Source organism: Liolophura sinensis, chromosome 8 (assembly GCF_032854445.1).
Source record: "Liolophura sinensis isolate JHLJ2023 chromosome 8, CUHK_Ljap_v2, whole genome shotgun sequence".
NCBI lineage: Eukaryota > Metazoa > Mollusca > Polyplacophora > Chitonida > Chitonidae > Liolophura > Liolophura sinensis.
The window spans coordinates 17,067,999-17,088,875 of record NC_088302.1 but is presented as its reverse complement, the minus strand read 5'-3'; the positions used below and the strand labels follow the sequence as shown (position 1 = coordinate 17,088,875).

General features: G+C 37.8%; 1 protein-coding gene across 1 annotated transcript in view; it reads right to left on the bottom strand.

Annotated features, from left to right (window-relative positions):
* LOC135473253 (eukaryotic translation initiation factor 5B-like) overlaps nt 1-20,877 on the bottom strand; it is a 54,062-nt gene that overhangs the window by 4,906 nt on the left and 28,279 nt on the right. Inside the window, exons 19-20 of the mRNA XM_064753099.1 lie at nt 12,234-12,537; nt 146-307 (exon numbers count right to left, since the gene is read on the bottom strand). Of these exons, the coding sequence (XP_064609169.1) occupies nt 146-307; nt 12,234-12,537 (466 nt within the window). The remainder of the gene's footprint in view (nt 1-145; nt 308-12,233; nt 12,538-20,877) is intronic.

Below are 20,877 nucleotides of genomic sequence, written 5' to 3'. Positions count from 1 at the left end.
GTCGCTGCATTCTTCATCAGTCAAATAAAGGAAATTTTTCCTGAGTCCACTCCTTCAGTTGATTGACAGTAGTCATGCACTTACACCCCAGTTCAAACAATGATTTTAACCAGTTTTTCTTGCCCGGCATGAGGTTCTAACTTACTTTGCTGACTAGCAGATCTGTAGCATCAAAATGGCGGCCATACAGTTTGGGAGTCTCTCCTGGAATAGGTTCTATCTTCACACAGACTTCCTGTCCTTTTCGAGCGCAGTCAATCTGCTTGTGGTTAAACTCCACACTTGCCACACGACCAATCTCCACAAACTGTGTTACATGAAACCAGAAATACAGGTGTAAGTTCAAACGTGCATATAAATATCAGAGCCTATCAAATAAAGTTCTATTTATTAATTTCTTTGATGTTTGTTTTAATGCCAAACTGAAGAATTTTTCACTTACAATGGAAACTCCACCAGTTTTACAGGTGGGGGAAAAACTGGAGTGCCTGAGGTATTAAACCACTAGTCTGTGGCAAGTTACTGATTAACTTTCCCACGCGACACACAGAAACATGTATATGTATAAGTTAGACAGTGAAGGCAGACACACCAGCATTGTCAAGCGCTTATTGTGGCAATGGCTCCATGAACAACAACAGACGGGAATGTAAAACAAAAATACTGTCTAACTCCAGGATTGAACTTACACCATGTGTGTCCAAGTTATCGAAAGACAAGTCACTCACTGACAAGACACTTTACATGCTGTAATCTGATCTGTAAACATGGTGGGAGCTCTGAAAATGGCTATTTGATGTATCAGCCATTCTAGGGAAGAGACCAAACATTCATTGATGAAATGTTCCCTTTATTATTCGTTTACAAGTACGGATAGTTCTGCAATTTTCCAGAAAATCATCCATATTATCTCTGTCATACAAACATACATTATCTTACTTAATAATATTAGCTGTTATTAGGAAATGCTGTTATTAAGAAATACCATTCGTGATGTGAAAAGCTAGATGCATAAATTCCTGACTGGTATCATTGGTACTATCCAACAAGATGAAAATATACGCATAGTTATATTGTGTGAACACACTTTTACTTAGTCTACTAGCATCTCTGCTCTTCAGCTGGTCCTGTATTCCTAATCACCTTAATTTGAAACACTAGCATCACATTGTAGTTAAAAGGAAAAAAAACCAGTCAAATAACTAAGCTGGATATTTGATAGGCCTGTAAGCCTGTGTGTTTACACTGTCTTCGGGTAAGTAAAAGAAAAACATAGAAGTAAACAGATTCCAGACTTCTATACACTAGTACATGTATGTAAACAACACAAAAACCAACTAACTGTATTTAGCGCCTTTAGTATATATAGATACTGTTATATCAGAGTCCTATATTTACACACTAGGAACAAACTAAATTTTATGAGAGTAAGAACAGATTCTCATTTTAAAGGTTACACAAAAGGCTTGGTTTTCATTAAGTTTAAATTTTATTAAAGTACAAAAAAGTTTCTCAACTTTCTTCTTGGGACATATCAATGGCCTTAAACTACAGATTTCCAATGGCCCCAGTGGTTAATTAGCAAATTAAAAAGCCTGCAGTTATGATATCAACAATACAAACTGTCAAAAACAAAAGGAATGAGTGGGGGAGGTGCTAAGCTGATACTGTGCTCCCGTTAAATTTGTTAAAGACATCACTTCCGAAAATTTCTGAACTTTGCATAAATTATGCATAAAATAGAAGTGTTGTTGAGATTTAAAATATCCTCAAAAGCATTCTTGTATTCCCTTAAATCCACAATCCTCGTGGAGTTCCTTTCCTTGTACCCTTTAGGTACCATGAGTCCTTATGTGAAATACACTAAAGACACACATTCAGTCACATCTCATATCTGAGCAATTGATAGGCGAATTACACAGGTGTGCATTTCAGGTGTGTATTTCACGTGCCAATCAATGTGTCTGAAAAACACATTGGCCACATTTTCATGAATAAATTATTATTGTTTGAAAGGCTTATTAGCAATATTTAAGTCATACTGCTGTGAGAACAATTTCAACAAACATTACATAAAACACATCATTAATGCCTATATGACAGTGCTGTAAAAGTCATCTATAGTGTTAATGAATACATTGTTCAGTTACCTACTTAACTACTCAACGTTTTGACGAAAGTCAAGCAGATGAGACAGAGAGGAGAAAATCAGGGACGTTCCACAGCTAAACATACACACAGTATTCAGAAGGCCTTAAAAGCTAATGAATACATGTACTTTAGCTTTAAAAAAAAAAAAGAAAAAAAAATGCAGTTAAGTACAACATTTTAGCGTTGGTCAAAAGCATTTTGTTTTTCAAATATTTCCATCTGTTTACATGAATATCCAGCTACATCTTCCAGTGAAAAAACTCCACACCAACTTGGTTATTTATGTGACCATGCTGAAAACTTATCAATACCATTTACAAAAAAAAAAATGTGAATGCAAGATGATATGCAGGGCATGTGTACTTTAGTACAGCAATTCTTCTAATTTTGTTCTTTACAACCATATTTCCCTCAGGCTGTTTTGAAACACTGCTTAATATGTATGTGTGTTTATGTCTCTAGATCAAGGGGAGCTGAGAACACTCAACGAGGGACAAAAACCTGTCACAGAAAATGAGAAAACAGTTTCACTGATACGCAATCCACTTTGACACAGATAACAAATGCCAGACATTGCTCAGGCTTGGGAAAGTGGAGAAAAAGCAGAGAGTCTCTTGTAAGAGTTTTAAGTTTTCCCACATTAGAGAGACAGCAGGCAGGGCTGTCATCTGTCCTGGCAGAGATCTGACAACAGTGTCACTGGCATAGGAAGGTCATAAGGAAAGCGCTTAAAAACCTTGCCATAACGACTGTGAATGACAGCCAACTCCGTGGGATGACGTAACAGCCGGTTGCTTGGGACAGAATGATCAGATGCCTAAGAAAATGGGGGGTGTAACTTAAAAACAGCATAGTGCTTTCATATCGCAGTGTTTTAAACAAGACGTCTTTCAAGTTATACATTTTTTTTTTCTTGACAACAGATCATTTTTCCTCTGAGAAGAGTTAAAACTCTTCTGTCAGAATTGCAAGTCTTCTCAGTTCCCATCCCTACTAACCCTCAAGTTTCCCACAGAAGAGTTGCACTGAAGCAAATTGTTTTTAAATCTCTACATTATCTTTTCAGTAAATTCCTGCAATAAACAAAAAACATCTTCACCCTTCTCTCAGCATTACCTGCTTCCCCCAAATATCATGGCAACATTTTGAACCCTTTCATACTGACAATATATACAGCATATTTACTTTAACTTTCACATGGATTAATTTGATTTGAAATATGCAGCAAGGAAGACGGAATGCAAATATCCAGGGGCCAGTTGTTCAAAGGTGTATTAATAGTTAATCCAGACTTAAACCTTAATACAAGTCTTGGCCTAATACAAGACTAATGAAACTTTAGTCAAGACTAAAGTTAATACCAGGCTTAACTGTTAATACATTTTTGAACAACTTGGCCCAGGCCTTCACCAAAACATCATTTGATATGTAAAGACAATATAACACAATCGTTTGGGGACTTACCCTTACATCCCTCTACAAATTTCTTTGAAGTTCATTTTATAAAAGACTACAGCCCAACATCCATCTAAACCAGAAATTTACACTCATGTTACTTCTTTTTCAAAAACGAATGTCGTTTGGACAACTGAAGAATTTCTTCGTCTACTTGCTGCTATATCCCAGCCCATAATAATATGGCTCCAGCATGACTGAGAACCTATTGCCCTCCTAGGACACTGGCACTACAGGCGAACTCTTTATACAATTGTAGCCGCATGAAATTCCCATAGTAATTACCAATTACCCAAGGAGAACCTGCAATCTCAAAATTCTGAAAACTACCATCACACATTCAGGGCTTGTGGTTAGGGGAGAAATGTGTAAAACTTCCTGTGGTCATACTCACAGATTCAAGTTCAAGCATACATGAACAGGTCCTATGAAATAAAGGGTACCTGAGTATGATTTAAAAAAGTGACGAAAGATATGCTAAAAAGTTGAGCAAGAAAATTTGCACATTTGAGGAATATTTTACATTTGTAAGTAACTCCTTCATTTTGTGTGTGCCAATTTGGGCTTTCCACCCCCCCCCCCCCCCCCCCCGACAAAATTGTTTTAACAGCTGACACCGTTGATGTCACCACAACAGACTACTTGATTTCCGGACTGATGGCTGAAGAATAAGGAAAACTGTGGTTTAAAGCCATTTTTATTCTCCAAGAAGAAAGCTTGGAAGCTTTTATTCTACTGTTATATATTAGACAACATCATACTGTATGAAGAAATAAAACCCCAGCGTTCATGTATCCTGTAGCCTTATTTAGCTTAACCTTTACATAGATGAGGTAGTAGCTGCCTGGTCAGCACTCCAATATATAAATGAAGGTGCATCAATTGGGTAGCAGTGTCAGTTGTGGGGGATGGGGGATGTGCGAGTTGGGGGAAGGGGTGTGAGTTAGGGGAAGGGGTGTGAGTTAGGGGAAGTGCAATTTGGGGGGTAGGGGTGGGATTTAGGGGGTAGGGGTGCGATTTAGGGGGTGGGGGGTACCAGACACTGCTCTAATGGGCAGTCTTGTGCATTACAAAGTACTGACAGGTTGCATACAGCTGGATTCTGGCTAAACTGAGTGGGTGGGGAGAGCCAGATCTGTGAACAATGAAGAACTCTGATATAAAATCACCATTGATCCCATCAGGTCTCTGGATAGTTGCTTCTCCAGGTCACTTGGTACAGCCTGCTTTTTTGACTTGTAGTAAAAGCGGGCTTACCAACTCTCCACTCTGGCTGCACCTAAGGAACCTGAAACAGCACTACCCAGCTAAACAACGCACTGTGGTGATGAACACAGGCTTCCTTATTGACATGGGACTTCCTGGATGACACATGCGTCACCAAAAAGAAGCACATGTAGATGTAGTTTGAATACTACACTTTGGTCAGATACTGTCCACTCCATCCTGTCACTGACTTCACAATATCCACAATGTGGTCAGATACTGTCCACTCCATCCTGTCACTGACTTCACAATACTACACTGTGGTCAGGTACTGTACACTCCATCCTGTCACTGACTTCACAATATCACAATGTGGTCAGGTACTGTACACTCCATCCTGTCAGTGACTTCACAATATTACACTGTGGTCAGGTACTCTACACCCCCTCCACTAACTTCACAATATTACACTGTGGTCAAGTACTCTACACTCCCCCTCAACACTAACTTCACAATATCGCACTGTGGTCAGGTACTCTACACGCCCTCCTATCAATGACTTCACAATATTACACGGTGGTTAGGTACCCTACGCTCACTCCACAATATTACACTATGGTCAGGTACTCTACACCCCCTCCACTGACTTCACAATATTGCACTGTGGTCAGGTACTCTACACGCCCTCATATCAATGACTTCACAATATTACACTGTGGTTAGGTACCTTACACTCACTCCACAATATTACACTGTGGTCAGGTACTCTACACTCTTTCCACTGACTTCACAATATTACACTGTGGTCAGGTACTCTACACTCCCTCCACTGACTTCACAATATTACACTGTGGTCAGGTACTCTACACCCCCTCCACTAACTTCACAATATTACACTGTGGTCAGGTACCCTACACTCCCCCTCAACACTAACTTCACAATACCGCACTGTGGTCAGGTACTCTACACGCCCTCCTATCAATGACTTCACAATATTACACTGTGGTTAGGTACCCTACGCTCACTCCACAATATTACACTGTGGTCAGGTACTCTACACCCCCTCCACTGACTTCACAATATTGCACTGTGGTCAGGTACTCTACACTCTCTCCACTGACTTCACAATATTACACTGTGGTTAGGTACTCTACACCCCCTCCACTGACTTCACAATATTACACTGTGGTCAGGTACTCCACACTCCTTCCACTGACTTCACAATATTACCCTGTGGTCAGGTACCCTACACCCCCTCCACTGACTACACCCCCTCCACTGACTTCACAATATTACACTGTGGTTAGGTACTCTACACTCCCTCCACTGACTTCACAATATTACACTGTGGTCAAGTACTCTACACTCCCTCCACTGACTTCACAATATTACACTGTGGTCAGGTACTCTACACTCCTTCCACTGACTTCACAATATTACACTATGGTCAGGTACTCTTCACTCTCTCCACTGACTTCACAATATTACACTGTGGTCAGGCACTCTACACTCCCGTCACTGACTTCACAATATTACACTGTGGTCAGGTACTCTACACTCTCTCCACTGACTTCACAATATTACACTGTGGTCAGGTACTCTACACCCCCTCCACTGACTTCACAATATTACACTGTGGTCAAGTACTCTACACTCCCTCCACTGACTTCACAATATTACACTGTGGTCAGGTACTCTACACTCCTTCCACTGACTTCACAATATTACACTATGGTCAGGTACTCTTCACTCTCTCCACTGACTTCACAATATTACAATGTGGTCAGGCACTCTACAATCCCTTCTGATGACACACCGGAACACCATTTCAGTTGCAGCATACAGACACCCAGTTGCAGCATACAGACACCGGCGTATCGGTGTGGTGTGTCAAGCAAGGGAGTACAAGATTTGCTAATTCTGAACTACATCACTACAGTAATTAAATATGCTACAGTAAGAGCACATACAGTAATTCTTCAACCTTCCTGCGTGTTTGCAAGGTGTTTATTCAAGCATATTCTGAAGGCAATATTCTTTGTAGACTGATAAAAGTATACTTTATATGAACCCGTGAAATTGGTCCATCCAACCAATGTAGTTTTGTCTCCAAAATCAAATTAAAAATGTGCAAAACTTGCACTGAAAGTTGCTCTTTGATATGCGAATGGGTTGAGGGATTAGGGTATGTATATCTAGATACTACAGCAGGTATGGTGAAAACCATTTTTCTTTTGTTTGTTGATACAAAAATGAGAATAAAAAAGACAAAAACCTTTAATTACATGGAGGGCACAAATTGGCAGTTTCAGCATAGCATATATACATGACAACATAAAGAAGTTGTTTTCCATGCATAAATTAACAAGAAAAAAATTGAACGCATAATTTTTCTGGTTAGATTAAAGGTAGAGGTAAACTTTACATGTACTATGCAAAACCTTCAAGAACAGGTTGAAAGGTGCAAGGTTCCCATGCCCTATCCATCTGTGCGAGCTATAAAGTGAATTACCATCTCTCACCACACAGAGTATCACAGATAACAATCCCTATGTACCAGGATACACATTCAATCTGCGGGGTCATTTTCCAACTACCAGATCAGGTAAAACAGGACACTACCAATCTTTCAGCCTGCTCAAGTTAGTCACAAGGTATCAAACTGCGAAAGTACTGCAATTCATTTTTATCTTTAAATTTCACAGTAAACCAAGACAAACAACGATACACAAAATACAGCTATACATTTATTATCAGAGGTATTTGACTTCTGCTGAATCATGCACGGTAGATGCTGGTTTTTGCACCTAGGTTTAACAGACTGCAGTAAGGCCTGTCAGTTTTTAATGTCGGTTTGACATTTCTGAACTGATATTGGAAGATCAGGTCAATCATTTCCATTCAATCCGTGGCTACCCAATCGAATTTCACGTCCACATGCACTGGCAGATAAGACTTAAGATACAGAACAATCAAAAAACGCAACTGTCAGTCAGACATGCACATCAAGTGTAAAGTAACAGCCTTTCCTGACATCTGTTAGTCCTACTCAAAATTTTGTGGCTCTTGAAAGATTTCCAACTACACATTTTGTTTATTTATTTATTTGATTGGTGTTTTATGCCGTACTGAAGAATATTTGACTTATACAACAGTCGGAGCCCAGGGAAAAACCCACGACCATCCGTAGGTTGCTGAAAGACCTTCCCACAAACCCAAGGAAAATAAATATAGCTTATTCAGCCATGTAAGCCAAGTCAACAGTTTGTGCCTGGTTTCCTAGAGAAGAATACTTAAAATCAAGTCTACTGGACATAAATATCCTAAATAGTTAGAATCCTTAGGACCCACAATTTCCAGATGATTTGCCTAATGTCTGAACACAATATTAGGCATCACCCATAGACCACTTAACTGAGTAATAAAATTACAACCAGAAAAAAAAAAAAACAGGCATTGCTTGGAACACTCCCCAGCAGCTGGGTGCATATGCCCTTGTATCCTGGGTCAGCAAGGTGCACCGAATCCAGTACTCCCCCCTTGAATGGTGTCTGAGAGGAAATTCACAACACGGGTACAGCATGCCCTCAGAGAAGATCAAATACTGGGTATCAAGCCTTACAGAAACGCTCCTCATATAGAAGGCAACTTCGGGGAGAATCCCAACATTGCCAGCAAAGCCCTATTCCTACTGTTTATCCAACAACATGGGTCAGAATCACAGGGCCAATCGGATGCTCCATCAAATATGCAGTAAATGACCTAAAATTTCGCCCAAGACTATCAGGTGCTCATTTCGGCCAATTCTGAGAGTTTTACTGATCTCAGAAAAGTGTTTTGAGGTTTGTTAAGATACAATGATATCCTACTGGAAAAGTTTCAGCAAAAAAAAAAAAAAATAACATGTTCCGCCATTTCTTTGCCTCTGAAAAAGAAATATTTGGGAGTTTTATGGTCATTTACCATACTATTTTGAACAAGAGGAGGGGTCATTAACATAGGCCAGATGGAGAAAGGTAGGATAAAAAACTATACACTATAGTTTGTCCTTCTTCTTGTGTTTGTGTTTTCTTACATGAGCACCTTACATGCTACCTAGCCTTACATGGCCATTGTATAAGTGAAATATTCTTCAGTACAGAGTAAAACACCAATGAAATAAATACACAAACAAACATATGCTTCTCACTATGGCCAGCAGCATATAATCCCAGTCCGCGTGCACTCATGAATACTACAATTATGAATTCTTATGTTTAGCTCTGTAAGCTGTTTGTTTGTCCAGTGGTTGTTGTGTAGGTCAAATATCTATAATAATATTGGCCAGTCAGTAAAATGTTTGATATCCCGGATCAAGACATCAGTAAAATGTTTGACATCCTTTCTTTTATCATACACCATTCACTTCACAAGAGACTTTAGTGCAAGACACCTCTGCCTTTTCCTGGTCTATCAAAGCTAATGTGAATATGCCCTTCACAGGCTGTGAACAAAGTAAAATCTTCTCCCATTAACGCTAATGGTGAATTATCCTGCTTGACCCCTGCTTCAAACCCAGTCAAGGGGTAAGGTTGTGGGTTAATTAAGAGGGGATAGACGAAGAAAGGTTATGTTTTCAGCATGGACAGTTGGAATGATCTGATTATTCTACCCATCACACTACAGTTTCATTCTATACATTGTCAGTATGACATAACCTACTTCCTCAACCTTTTCTCATATAAAAGAGCAACTTTCATTGCAATTTTCGTTAATTTTTATTTTCATTTTGGAGACAAAACTACATTGGTTGGATTGGCCAGTTTCAGGGCTTCACAAAAATTTAAGTTTATCAGTCTACACAGAATAACGCCTTCAGAATATGCTTGAATAAACACCTTGCAAACATGTGAAAAAATTGAAGGGTTTGTTTTAGAACTACGCTACATATCAGGTCTCCTACCCAAACTCAGCTTTAACCTGAGTGTAATCTTTTGGGTTTTTTTTTTTTTTTAACACAGGAGGTCAAATGAATTATCAAACATTACAGCACAGTATCAATGCGCGGTAATGTGCAAAGTCAGACTAGCATATGTCAGACCAAACTGGTGCTTGATTTGAAAGATTTGATTGACTTAATTGCTGTTTTATCCTACAGTCTGTACAGTTTTCATTTATACTGTGGGGGTATGTTTAAAAAGTGGAGAAAATGCAAGAACGCAGGGTAAACCACTGGCTTTAGGCAAAATATTAAAATACTATTATGGTTTTCAACCAGCACTGAATTAGATGGTGAAAATGGCCACATAAGTCATCAACCAATTATTGCCCCAAAGGCTTGAAGAAGAAAACATACAAAACATGCAAATATCAGATGAAAGAGCATAAAAGGTTATTTACAAATATGGTCTTTAACATTTTCTTTAATTGTTCCATTCAGGAAAAAGGGTATTTGAAAAAATATTTTTGTATGGTGGGTATTTAGGACCACTTCTAGGTATATATTGTCTTTGCATTATAATGTTCTAAATGCGGATGTGATGCATGTCTTATTTATTTCAATGTAAATTTGTTGTTTATTTTCAAAGATGTGCATTTAATCTTAAGAATATACTGGAAATATAAATGTGATCTAAATCCAGGTTGAACACAATTGAAAAGATCCAATTCTAGCGCAAATATATTTATTAATCATCTATTGCATCCTCATTTAGAACATTATTATGCAGAGACAACACCATTTCTCATGTAACTAGAAATGGTCACAGAATCCCACCATACAAAAAACTATTTTAAAATGTCTTTTTCTCATTAATATTTAAGACCATATTTATAACTAACTTTTCAAACCCTTTCATCTGAGCTTCACGCTATTTTTGGGGGTTTTGTTTTGTTTTCACCACTTTTATTAAGCCATACGTGTAGTTCATGCATATGAAAATCTTATGTTCAGAGCACATTACTCCTTAGTTTTACACAACCGTACAAAATGTACACATTTTGTTAATATGGCTTGGTTATATGTACAAATATCAGACCAACCCAGAGCTCCACGTATAAATGTATCAAAAATAAGGCTGCGTATACACGATGTATACTGCTGATCCGAGGCGTTCTGTACACCACAGGTGCTCCCACCAGGTGTGCCTGTGTCACCACTCATCCTCCTTCACTATAGCTGTAAATCTGTCACTTAGGTTATCAACAGCCAGGTGTACAGCCTGAACATCACCTTGTTGATGCGTCTCTCATAAACCTTGTTGGTGCGGCTCTAATAAACATATCTAAAATCTACACCTTTCAGCAGGCTGTCATAATTCTCACATCATACATCCTGAGATTGTTTGTTTATTTGCAGAAGACCCTATGCTGAAGACAACTGATACACCACCCAAAACAGTCAGATATACTGGCACTGGGCCAAACAGCAATTAGTGTATCTTCTTAAACTGCATATTCTTGTTTCAAGTCAAGATTTAATTTATTTCACTGGAGTTTAAGGCCGTACTCAGGAATATTTTGCTTAAGCCAGGTCCATCCGCAGGATTCTGCAGGCCTTCCCACATATGGCCTGAGAGGAAGCTATCAAGCGAGGAGGTACCAAGATTCCCAATTCTGAAGTCTCAAGCACTGCCGGACTCAGGATTGAACACGGTATCACCAGGACAAGGGGCAAACAACACACGTTATAGATCTACTAAATGTTGAACAGTAGAATGCAGAAAATCTATTATTGTCCTGACATAAGTTATTTCACTGAAAACAACAACACATTTATACCTCTGATTTTATGTCCAAAAAGATCTTTTTTTATATATATCTGCCCACTAAGACATAAAGCCACCATAAAGCCCTGTATTGTTACATACATAACATGACAAGGTTAAAGGGGCTCATTCTACACAGTGCATTCATGTTACCATGCCATAATGCCTGCAGTATTGGCTGTCATGGTAAATGTAGTTATGTGTACTTAATCCTGCTTACACTAATTCCTCAACCTTTTCGCATATGAAAGAGCAACTTTCAGTGCAATTTAGGAATATTATTAAGTTGATATTGGAGACAAAACTATATTGGTTGGATTGGCCAATTCCAGGGCTTTTTATAATATTTTAATATTAAGTATAATATTCTCAGTTTACACAGAATAATGCCTTCAGAATATGCATGAATAAACACCTTGCAAACATCCAAAAAGGCTGAAGAATTAGGTAGATAAGTTAGATATGTTAAGTCATGTAACTCTGTGTGCGCTTTGTAAACTGATACCGCAGGGCATATAATGTCAGGAGCGAAACATGCCCCAGGACGTCATCACATTGGTCCAACAAAGAGCATACGCTAATTTTTATTATAATTTAGAGAAATGCAATTTCAGTCTAATTTTTTCTAAAATGTGAGGCAGAAGATCAATAATACAGTAAATCAAATCAACTTACCTCTTTACTGGGGACACACAGAGGTGTACCCTCCTTCACGAAGCCTGCTTCTACGATCACACCCACAACAATAGGGTCACGAGTGTTGAAGATGTACTGAGGAAGTATACGTAATTTACATGGGAAGACTGCTATGTGTTTGAACTCCTCTTGTTTCTTCTTCTTAAGTTCATCTCTGTAGGCCATGAATTTATCAAACAAATGGTAGATAATGTCAGCAGAGAATATCCTCACACCAAGACTGTCCGCCAGTTCCTGGGCTTCCCTCTCTACCTTCACGTCAAAGGCTAGAATCACAGCATACCTGTGAAATAAATGTGTAGTCAGCATGATATAAATAAAACTTTACATAATTTGTCGTTTGCTTGACATTTAACATTAGTTTTAACATTACTATGGTTAGTTTGCCTCACGGTCTCCTTGAAGCTGACCTACTTTGATGCGGACATATTCATGCTGCTGCCTCACTGAAATGACATGTTAAAGACGCCAAACATGATATCCTAACCCAATAACAATATATCAACACTGGAGGGACCAGAACTTGGCCTTTTCCCGCAGACACAGAGCTAAAAAAAGACTAGTAACAAGAGTACCAATTAAGTCTTAGGTTTGCCCAGACATAAGATTGAACTAAAATTTTTCTAAAATCTTAACACTAGTGCTTTACCAAGTGCACAAATATTTATCGCATACTATTTATTTTTTTGATTTATTTATTTATTTGATTGGTGTTTTAGGACATACTCAAAATTATTTGACTTATATGACGGCTGCCAGCATTACGGTTGGAGGAAACCACCATGACCATCTGAAGGTTGCTGGCAGACCTTCTCACATATGACTGGAGAGGAAGCCAGCATGAGCTGGACTTGAACTCACAATGACCGCATTGGTGAGAGCCTCCTGGGTCATTGCGCCGCGCTGGCGTGATAACCACCTCGGCAAAAGGAAGCCCTTATATTGCATACTAACCTAAAGACATCTGGGATTACCCCCATTACTAGCCTGGGAACCATACCAAACATCCTCATGTCATTGTCAACTTGTTTATCCCCAAAAAAGTAGTATCTGTGTTATAAGGCACATTGTACACATACACACACAAAAACCTGAACAGGCAACAAATGTGGACCGTAAATTTGAGATGGCAGACTTATTAAGCACCTCTTCCTCATTTCCCAAAATATACAGTAAAACGGATCATTCTTTTTGGAAATCACAAACTGAATAACGGTACTGGGTGAATTATTATCACCAGCCATACTGACCTCAAATGTGACACATCTAAGTGGCACCTAGTATAGCTCATCTGTTGATAATCTGTCTGTCTTTCAAAGCTAATACACTTAAAAAAAAATGTCTCAAAATATATCAAAATTCTGAAAGTAACAAACTACTAAACAGTGTGTCCAAAGAAAAACAAGTAAAATTAAGTATGTTTCATCAAACTGACCAGAGTCTAAATCATGACTTTATAGCACAATATGTTTACAGAGGCATGTACACATGCAATGTGGCAAGAACTGAAACTGAGCTGTGTGACTTTTAGAAATGTCTTGGCCGCTCACAACACTGCAGGAAGTTCTCTTTCTAAGTCGCCATCCTTTCACAGGCGCCCGTCTCAGGTGTCATAACATTGACACAAATGACTGCTGAGCAGAGCAAATTGATCACTCCCGACACCACTTACAAGACTATCTCACATCCTCATCTGGACTCTCATTGGGCCCCGAGGTCCCTGCAGACAGACCTCGCTTTTCACTCCACCATTCTGTCGCGGGCTAAAGTATTGCATAAGTGCCGTGTGACAGTAACCATAGCTGCCGAGCTGTGTTTTCACAGTCCAATGACGAGAGAGTATACTAATGGATTTTTTATGTGCACTTTCGTTGTCATATATAGGAACTGTGACAGATGGACACAACTTATATTGAACAGCCTTTAAAACTTTTCTTAATACCTTTTTTTACAAATTTATATTTCCCTGCCATAACCAAAAAATTAATAAATCAATTGATACGCTCATCATGATTCTAAATTTGCCAAGTCTGAGATGCTGTATAAAAGATGCAACCAAGGGGAGATTACTCTACAGAGAGTTAACGTTTCACCTGCTAACGAGGAATGTTACATCACTCAGCAAACTAGGTGACACAACTGTCTTCATTAGAAGCCTTAAATCTGACGGTAATATACATGTAGCTTATTTAAACTGCGTACTGAACATGTTAACAAGCTGACATTGTCTGTATTTTGCCTGAAAATTGTATGTTGGTTGTTTTTTTGTAAGATGAAAAAAAATATTTTCTGAGTTTCTTGCAGAGGAAATCAAAGGTGTAAACTGTAACAGATCTTTACAATGTAACAAAAGTGCTAATCACATTTCAAAAAACGTCTCAATTGGTTAAAACGAGTGGTGCAGTTTCACACAGAAGCAGTGATGGCAGTCAAACGAGCTGCCATACATCATTCCCTGTAATCGTATCTGGCAGTCACGGAGACCCAATTTCAAAAGTTTGTGATGGATGGCAAGCACCTGTTGTGACACCAGGGCAGAAATGACTCCAGACAGGGACCAGGATCAACTTCAAACTTAAACTTGTGCCGGCGTCAAACCACAACACTTGATCGCAGTCACTTCATGACTGGACAAATACTGAGGGTGCAAAACATAATACATTACATCAAAGTTCAACACACTCGTTAAGGTATACATATATTTATCCAGGTCTCTCCGCAACTTCCTAAAGATTCTTATTTATTTGATTGGAGTTGTATGCCATATTCAAGAATATTTCACTCTTAAAAGATTCTTAGCCTACACTATAGCTTAAATATCACTGCGTATTCTTGGGCCAGTTGTTTTAAAGAGAAGTAAAATCAAGTCGGAATTAAATCTTGATACTAGTTTCAACCAAATACTAAACAATGGTAAAGACAAAACCTGCAATACCAAATAACTTTCAAAAATGGACAGCATGTGCTAAACAAAAGGTGTATAACCAGCCAGTTATAAACAGGTTGATGTGGAAAAAAGTGCAACCCAACCCTGAAGAAATACCTCTAACCTTGAACGTAACTACAATAAATTTACCTGTCGCTATACACATCAACATATATTGTATTTCACCTTAAGTTTGGTATGTAAAAAATGTACTGTCAAAACAACATTAAGGCCTTAAAACGACATTTTTTATTAAGTTTTTCTGGTATGAAATTAATCTTCACCCAAAAGTCTTTAAGGACATTTCACGCTCAAGTAAACTGTACCACTTGAAAAATGCTGAACTTTAACGGAAATAATGTATGTAGACCTACATTGTACATGCTAAACCCAAGACTAAAGAAGAAAACATAAAAATGATGCTAAAATCAGACGAAAATGTGTAATGAAAACTTATTTCCAAGTATGGTATTTTACTTTATTTTATCTTTTTTATTATCCTTTCAGGAGAAATAGTTATTTGAAAATATTTGTGTATGACTGGTATTTGGGACCATTTCTTGGTACATATCGTCTTTGCATAATAATGTTCTAAATTAAGGATGTAATGCATGTCTGGATTATGATCATATTTATAATATTATGTATTCATAATATAATATATTATGAATACATTACAGATATGAATACATGTGCATGTATGATCGAAATCCATGTTGAACACATTTGTGAGCTGATTAATGCACGTGCAAATATACACGCATTCATTAATACATGTTGTTTCATACCACTATTATGTAAAGATAATGTATACCAAGAGATGGTCCCAAATACCCATTGTACAAAAATTATGTTCAAGTGCCTTTTTCGCACTCTTTCATCTGAACATGTAAGCTTCATGTTTTCTCCACGCTGAAATACTCCACAGTAATCTGACACATTTTCCTGCACCATTATTCTTCATCATAATTACAAGCAAAGGGGACTCAGGAATAAATTAACACGTCTACATCTTTAAGCTAAAATACTTGTACTTTTAAGTAAATAGCCCTAAAAATGAGAAGTCAATCGTTTGTACTGTGATTCTTCGAGATTTCTGCATGTTTGCAAGTTGTTTGTTCAAGCCTATTTTGAGGGCATTATTGATAAAATGAATACTTTCTGATAAGCCCTGAAGTTGGCCAATCCAACCAAGGTGGTTTTGTCTCCTAAACCAAATTGAAATGGTGTACAAATCATACTGAAAGATGCACTTTCACTGCAAAAAAATTGAACAATTATTCTATATGACCTAAAATTTTGTGCATTTTTAGAGGCAAATAAATGTCACAAAATATTATTTTTGGTTCAGAAACATACAATTTTCCAGTATAATATCATCCCACCTTCCACGCAAATCTCAAAACAATTTCTAAAATCAACAGAACTCTCAGAATCAGGAATAATATTAAAATCAAGTTAATCGTGGATGAAATTTATGGCCATTTAGGGCAGGGTATGTTTTGTCTACCAGTAAATCAACAAAAAGGAAACACTAAAGGTCTAGGATGCTCAGGGAAAAACAAGTGAAAAACAGTATGTAAGCAGCAAAACCTGTGTTCACAATGTGCGAATGTAGATTTGCATCAGGAGTCACACTGAAACACACATTCCAGGCTTGATACAGTATAGCGGTTTGGGGCGTTGGGTTCGTGCATGAGGGAGAAAACAGGAAGCAGGGTAATTGAGTCTGCAGGTAATTTCCTGTCCTTCCACCCAAACTGTAATTTACCCTACAGAGGAGAGGCAAGTATATAGCATGAAGTCTGGCTCTGCCTGCATGACTTCATGAATGGTGATATCTTTGAATGACGAACAGTGGTGTAAACTACAACAACAATTCACTCAGACACGAGTTTCCTCTAAATTTATCATACGTACATGTGAAGAGATCAGGTGCAAAAGCACACAAAAACCATTCATTTTTTCATTTTGAATCAAATTAAGTTTGATATTTACCTTTTCCTGTGTCCTTTCAGGAATGATGGCATATGAAGTTAAAAATGTCATGAATTTAATTATTTTCATGAACTGGCATGAATGGGCTATTATGGCATTCATCTGCTTTTGCACCAAAACTCTTCACATATATTTGATACCTGAACGCATGTAAAAAAAATCTGTTTGTTCCTTTAGGTGACTTCAAAAACGTCTTTCTTTTTTTCTGTTTCTAGACATTTCCTTTTTCATACAATACAGAAAACCACACTGATTCCTGGTTTAATGACGGCTAAAAATATTGCTGATGTGGCATTAAGCCATAATTATCCATGCATTCATTTAAGGAACTATATTTCTGTGAAATAATCGATCACGATTATCTAGAGTAGGTACATGTGTATGATCAAGACAACCAAGACTATGTATACAGGATCATGTATACAGTGTGTACGATCACAATTATAAAAAGTACATACTTGTATATGATCAAGACAACCAAGACTATGTATACAGGATCATGTATACCGTGTGTACGATCAAAATTATAGAAAGTGCATACTTGTATATAATCAAGACTATCAAGAGTATGTATACAATGTGAACGATCAAAATTATAAAGAGTACATACTTGTACATGCTCAAGACAACCAAGAGTATGTATACTGGATCATGTATACAATGTGTACAACCATGATTATCACAAGTACATACTTGTATATGATCAAGACTATCAAGAGTATGTATACAATGTGAACGATCACAATTATAAAGAGTACATACTTGTACATGATCAAGACAACCAAGAGTATGAATACTGGATCATGTATACAATGTGTACAACCATGATTATCACAAGTACATACTTGTATATGATCAAGACTATCAAGAGTATGTATACAATGTGAACGATCACAATTATAAAGAGTACATACTTGTACATGATCAAGACAACCAAGAGTATGTATACTGGATCATGTATACAATGTGTACGACCATGATTATCACGAGTACATACTTGTATATGATCAAGACTATCAAGAGTATGTATACAATGTGAACGATCACAATTATAAAGAGTACATACTTGTACATGCTCAAGACAACCAAGAGTATGTATACTGGATCATGTATACAATGTGTACAACCATGATTATCACAAGTGCATACTTGTATATGATCAAGACTATCAAGAGTATGTATACAATGTGAACGATCACAATTATAAAGAGTACATACTTGTACATGATCAAGACAACCAAGAGTATGTATACTGGATCATGTATACAATGTGTATGACCATGATTATCACGAGTACATACTTGTACATGATCAAGACTATCAAGAGTATGTACACAATTTGTCAGATCATGATTATCAAGAGTACATACAGGTACTTGTATATGATCAGGACAGCCAAGAGTATGTATACAGGATCACGTCTACAATGTGTGCGATCACGGTTATGAAGAGTTCATACATGTATATGATCGAGACTATCAAGAGTATGCACACAATGTTTACCATCACGATTATCAAGAGTACATACTTGTATATGATCAACACTACTGAGTATGTACACAAGGTGTAAGATCATGGTTATTAGAGTTCATACATGTATATTTATTTATTTTTTTGATTGGTACTTTATGCCGTACTCAAGAATATTTCACTTATACGACGGTGGTCAGCATTATGGTGGGAGGAAACTGGGCAGAGCCCGGGGGAAACCCACGACAATTTGCAGGTTGCTGCCAGGCCTTCCCACCATACATGTATATGATCAAGATATCAGGACTATGTACACAATGTGTACGATCACAGTTATCAAGAGTTCATACATGTATATGATCAAGACTATCAAGAGTATGTATACATTGGATACGATCATGATTATCAAGAGTATATATGTGATCAAGGCTGCCAAGAGTATGTATATGATGTGTACTTGTGAAACTCTTGTTTTCTGACCCGTCCCTTGTCTGTTATGATTCTGTACTCTGCATCCCCTACCTCCTCCCCTTGCCTACCATTTGACCAGCCTGTCCCTGCCAGGCAAACCTCACCTGAGGAAAGGTGTAAACATCCTGGGCTAGAATTACAGTAGAAGTGTTGTGAGGGAATCAGGCTTTTGAGCTAGGAGTGGGACATGGGTTAGGCCAACTGTAAACAGTTCCGTGTTTTTCTTATGTTCTGTTTTGAAAACTGGTGAAGACATATAAACATTTCTCCAACCATCTATGTAAGCAGGATAACAGATGCATGTTTCTCATGAGTAATAGAAGTTTTTTTGTTTTTTTTTGACTACACAGGAAGAGAAATAGGTACTGCTGAATAGTTTGGAATTATACCCAAATGTATGAAATACACCAGACTCAAAACTCAGTTCTTCTAAAATCTGACTAAAAACCAATTCTATGCTTTAAGAAATGCCAAAAAAAAAAAAAGAAGTTGCTGACTAATAATGTCAATTTGTTTCAAACTTCAGGGCAATGGAGGATTGATGATAGTATCATTCAGGTCTAGGCACAGAAAAAAAATACTAAGACTCAATACAAACTTAAGACAATGTTAAAAATTTTACTGGCATTAATATCCTGTCACCATCCCACATCCGGGGTGTCCACCTCTCATCCACATCAACATATCTGTAGCTGAAGCCACATAATAGCTACCTGATCAATGTTATCCCCTTGTTTGTCAATGTACGCAGCTTCATGCACACCCCCCTCCTGACACCAAATTAGATAAGGTTTGTTTGTGCCTCACCTTACCTGGTTATCATTAGGGCTCATTTAAGCCCTGGTTAACACACACACCAGCCACAGGGCTGACCTGATCTTTGACCTCATGTCAACATTCAATACAATACACTTATTTACCATTCTCTAATACACTGCGATCGCATTACCTACCTACGCTAAACAGGCTGATGATACTAATTTACATCAGCAAGATGTTGACCTCCATCTGACCCCAAGAGGTGTCATTATCAAAAGTAATACATTCATTAACCCTAATCTTTTTTCATAATCAGACATAAGAATACTGATACAGTTTATCTTATGTCAATGTAAATGCGAACATCTGTATCAGAGAACACTATCCTTTGAAGTATATGAAATTATATACAGAAGGAAAGTTTAATGTGGAGGATGTGTGTCAGCGGACAGTGACATACTGACGACCTTGGTGGTAAAACAACACCTCAAAAGAACAGACTCAATGGAAGATTTGTCGCAATATGAACAGCAAAGCACTAAACACAAAAGAAAAAACAGAAAGGATTATAATTCCAATAGTCCACTTAAGAATACCGTCGCAGTCTACACACACATTTCCTGTGGCAGTCTCTCGTCTTGTGAGCTCAAGTTGATGACAAAAGGCTAGAACTTAAGAAGAAAGACAACACTACACCAAATGCATATATGCATTGATAAATATCCCACAGGGAGTTTAAAAACATATAAGCTTAAAAATGAACCCAAAGAATGAAGATTTCTTTAAACTTGAATTCATACTGAAAGGCTCTAAAACAGGAGAATCTCAACTCCCCCTCATCCCCTCGAAAAATAATTTACTAGGAATACAGAAATTCTGGTGAATTCTATATTTGTTTATTTATTTGATTGGTGTTTTACGCTGTACTCAAGAATATTTCACTTATTCGACGGCGGTCAGCATTATGGTGAGAGGAAACCAGGCAGAGCCCGGGGGAAA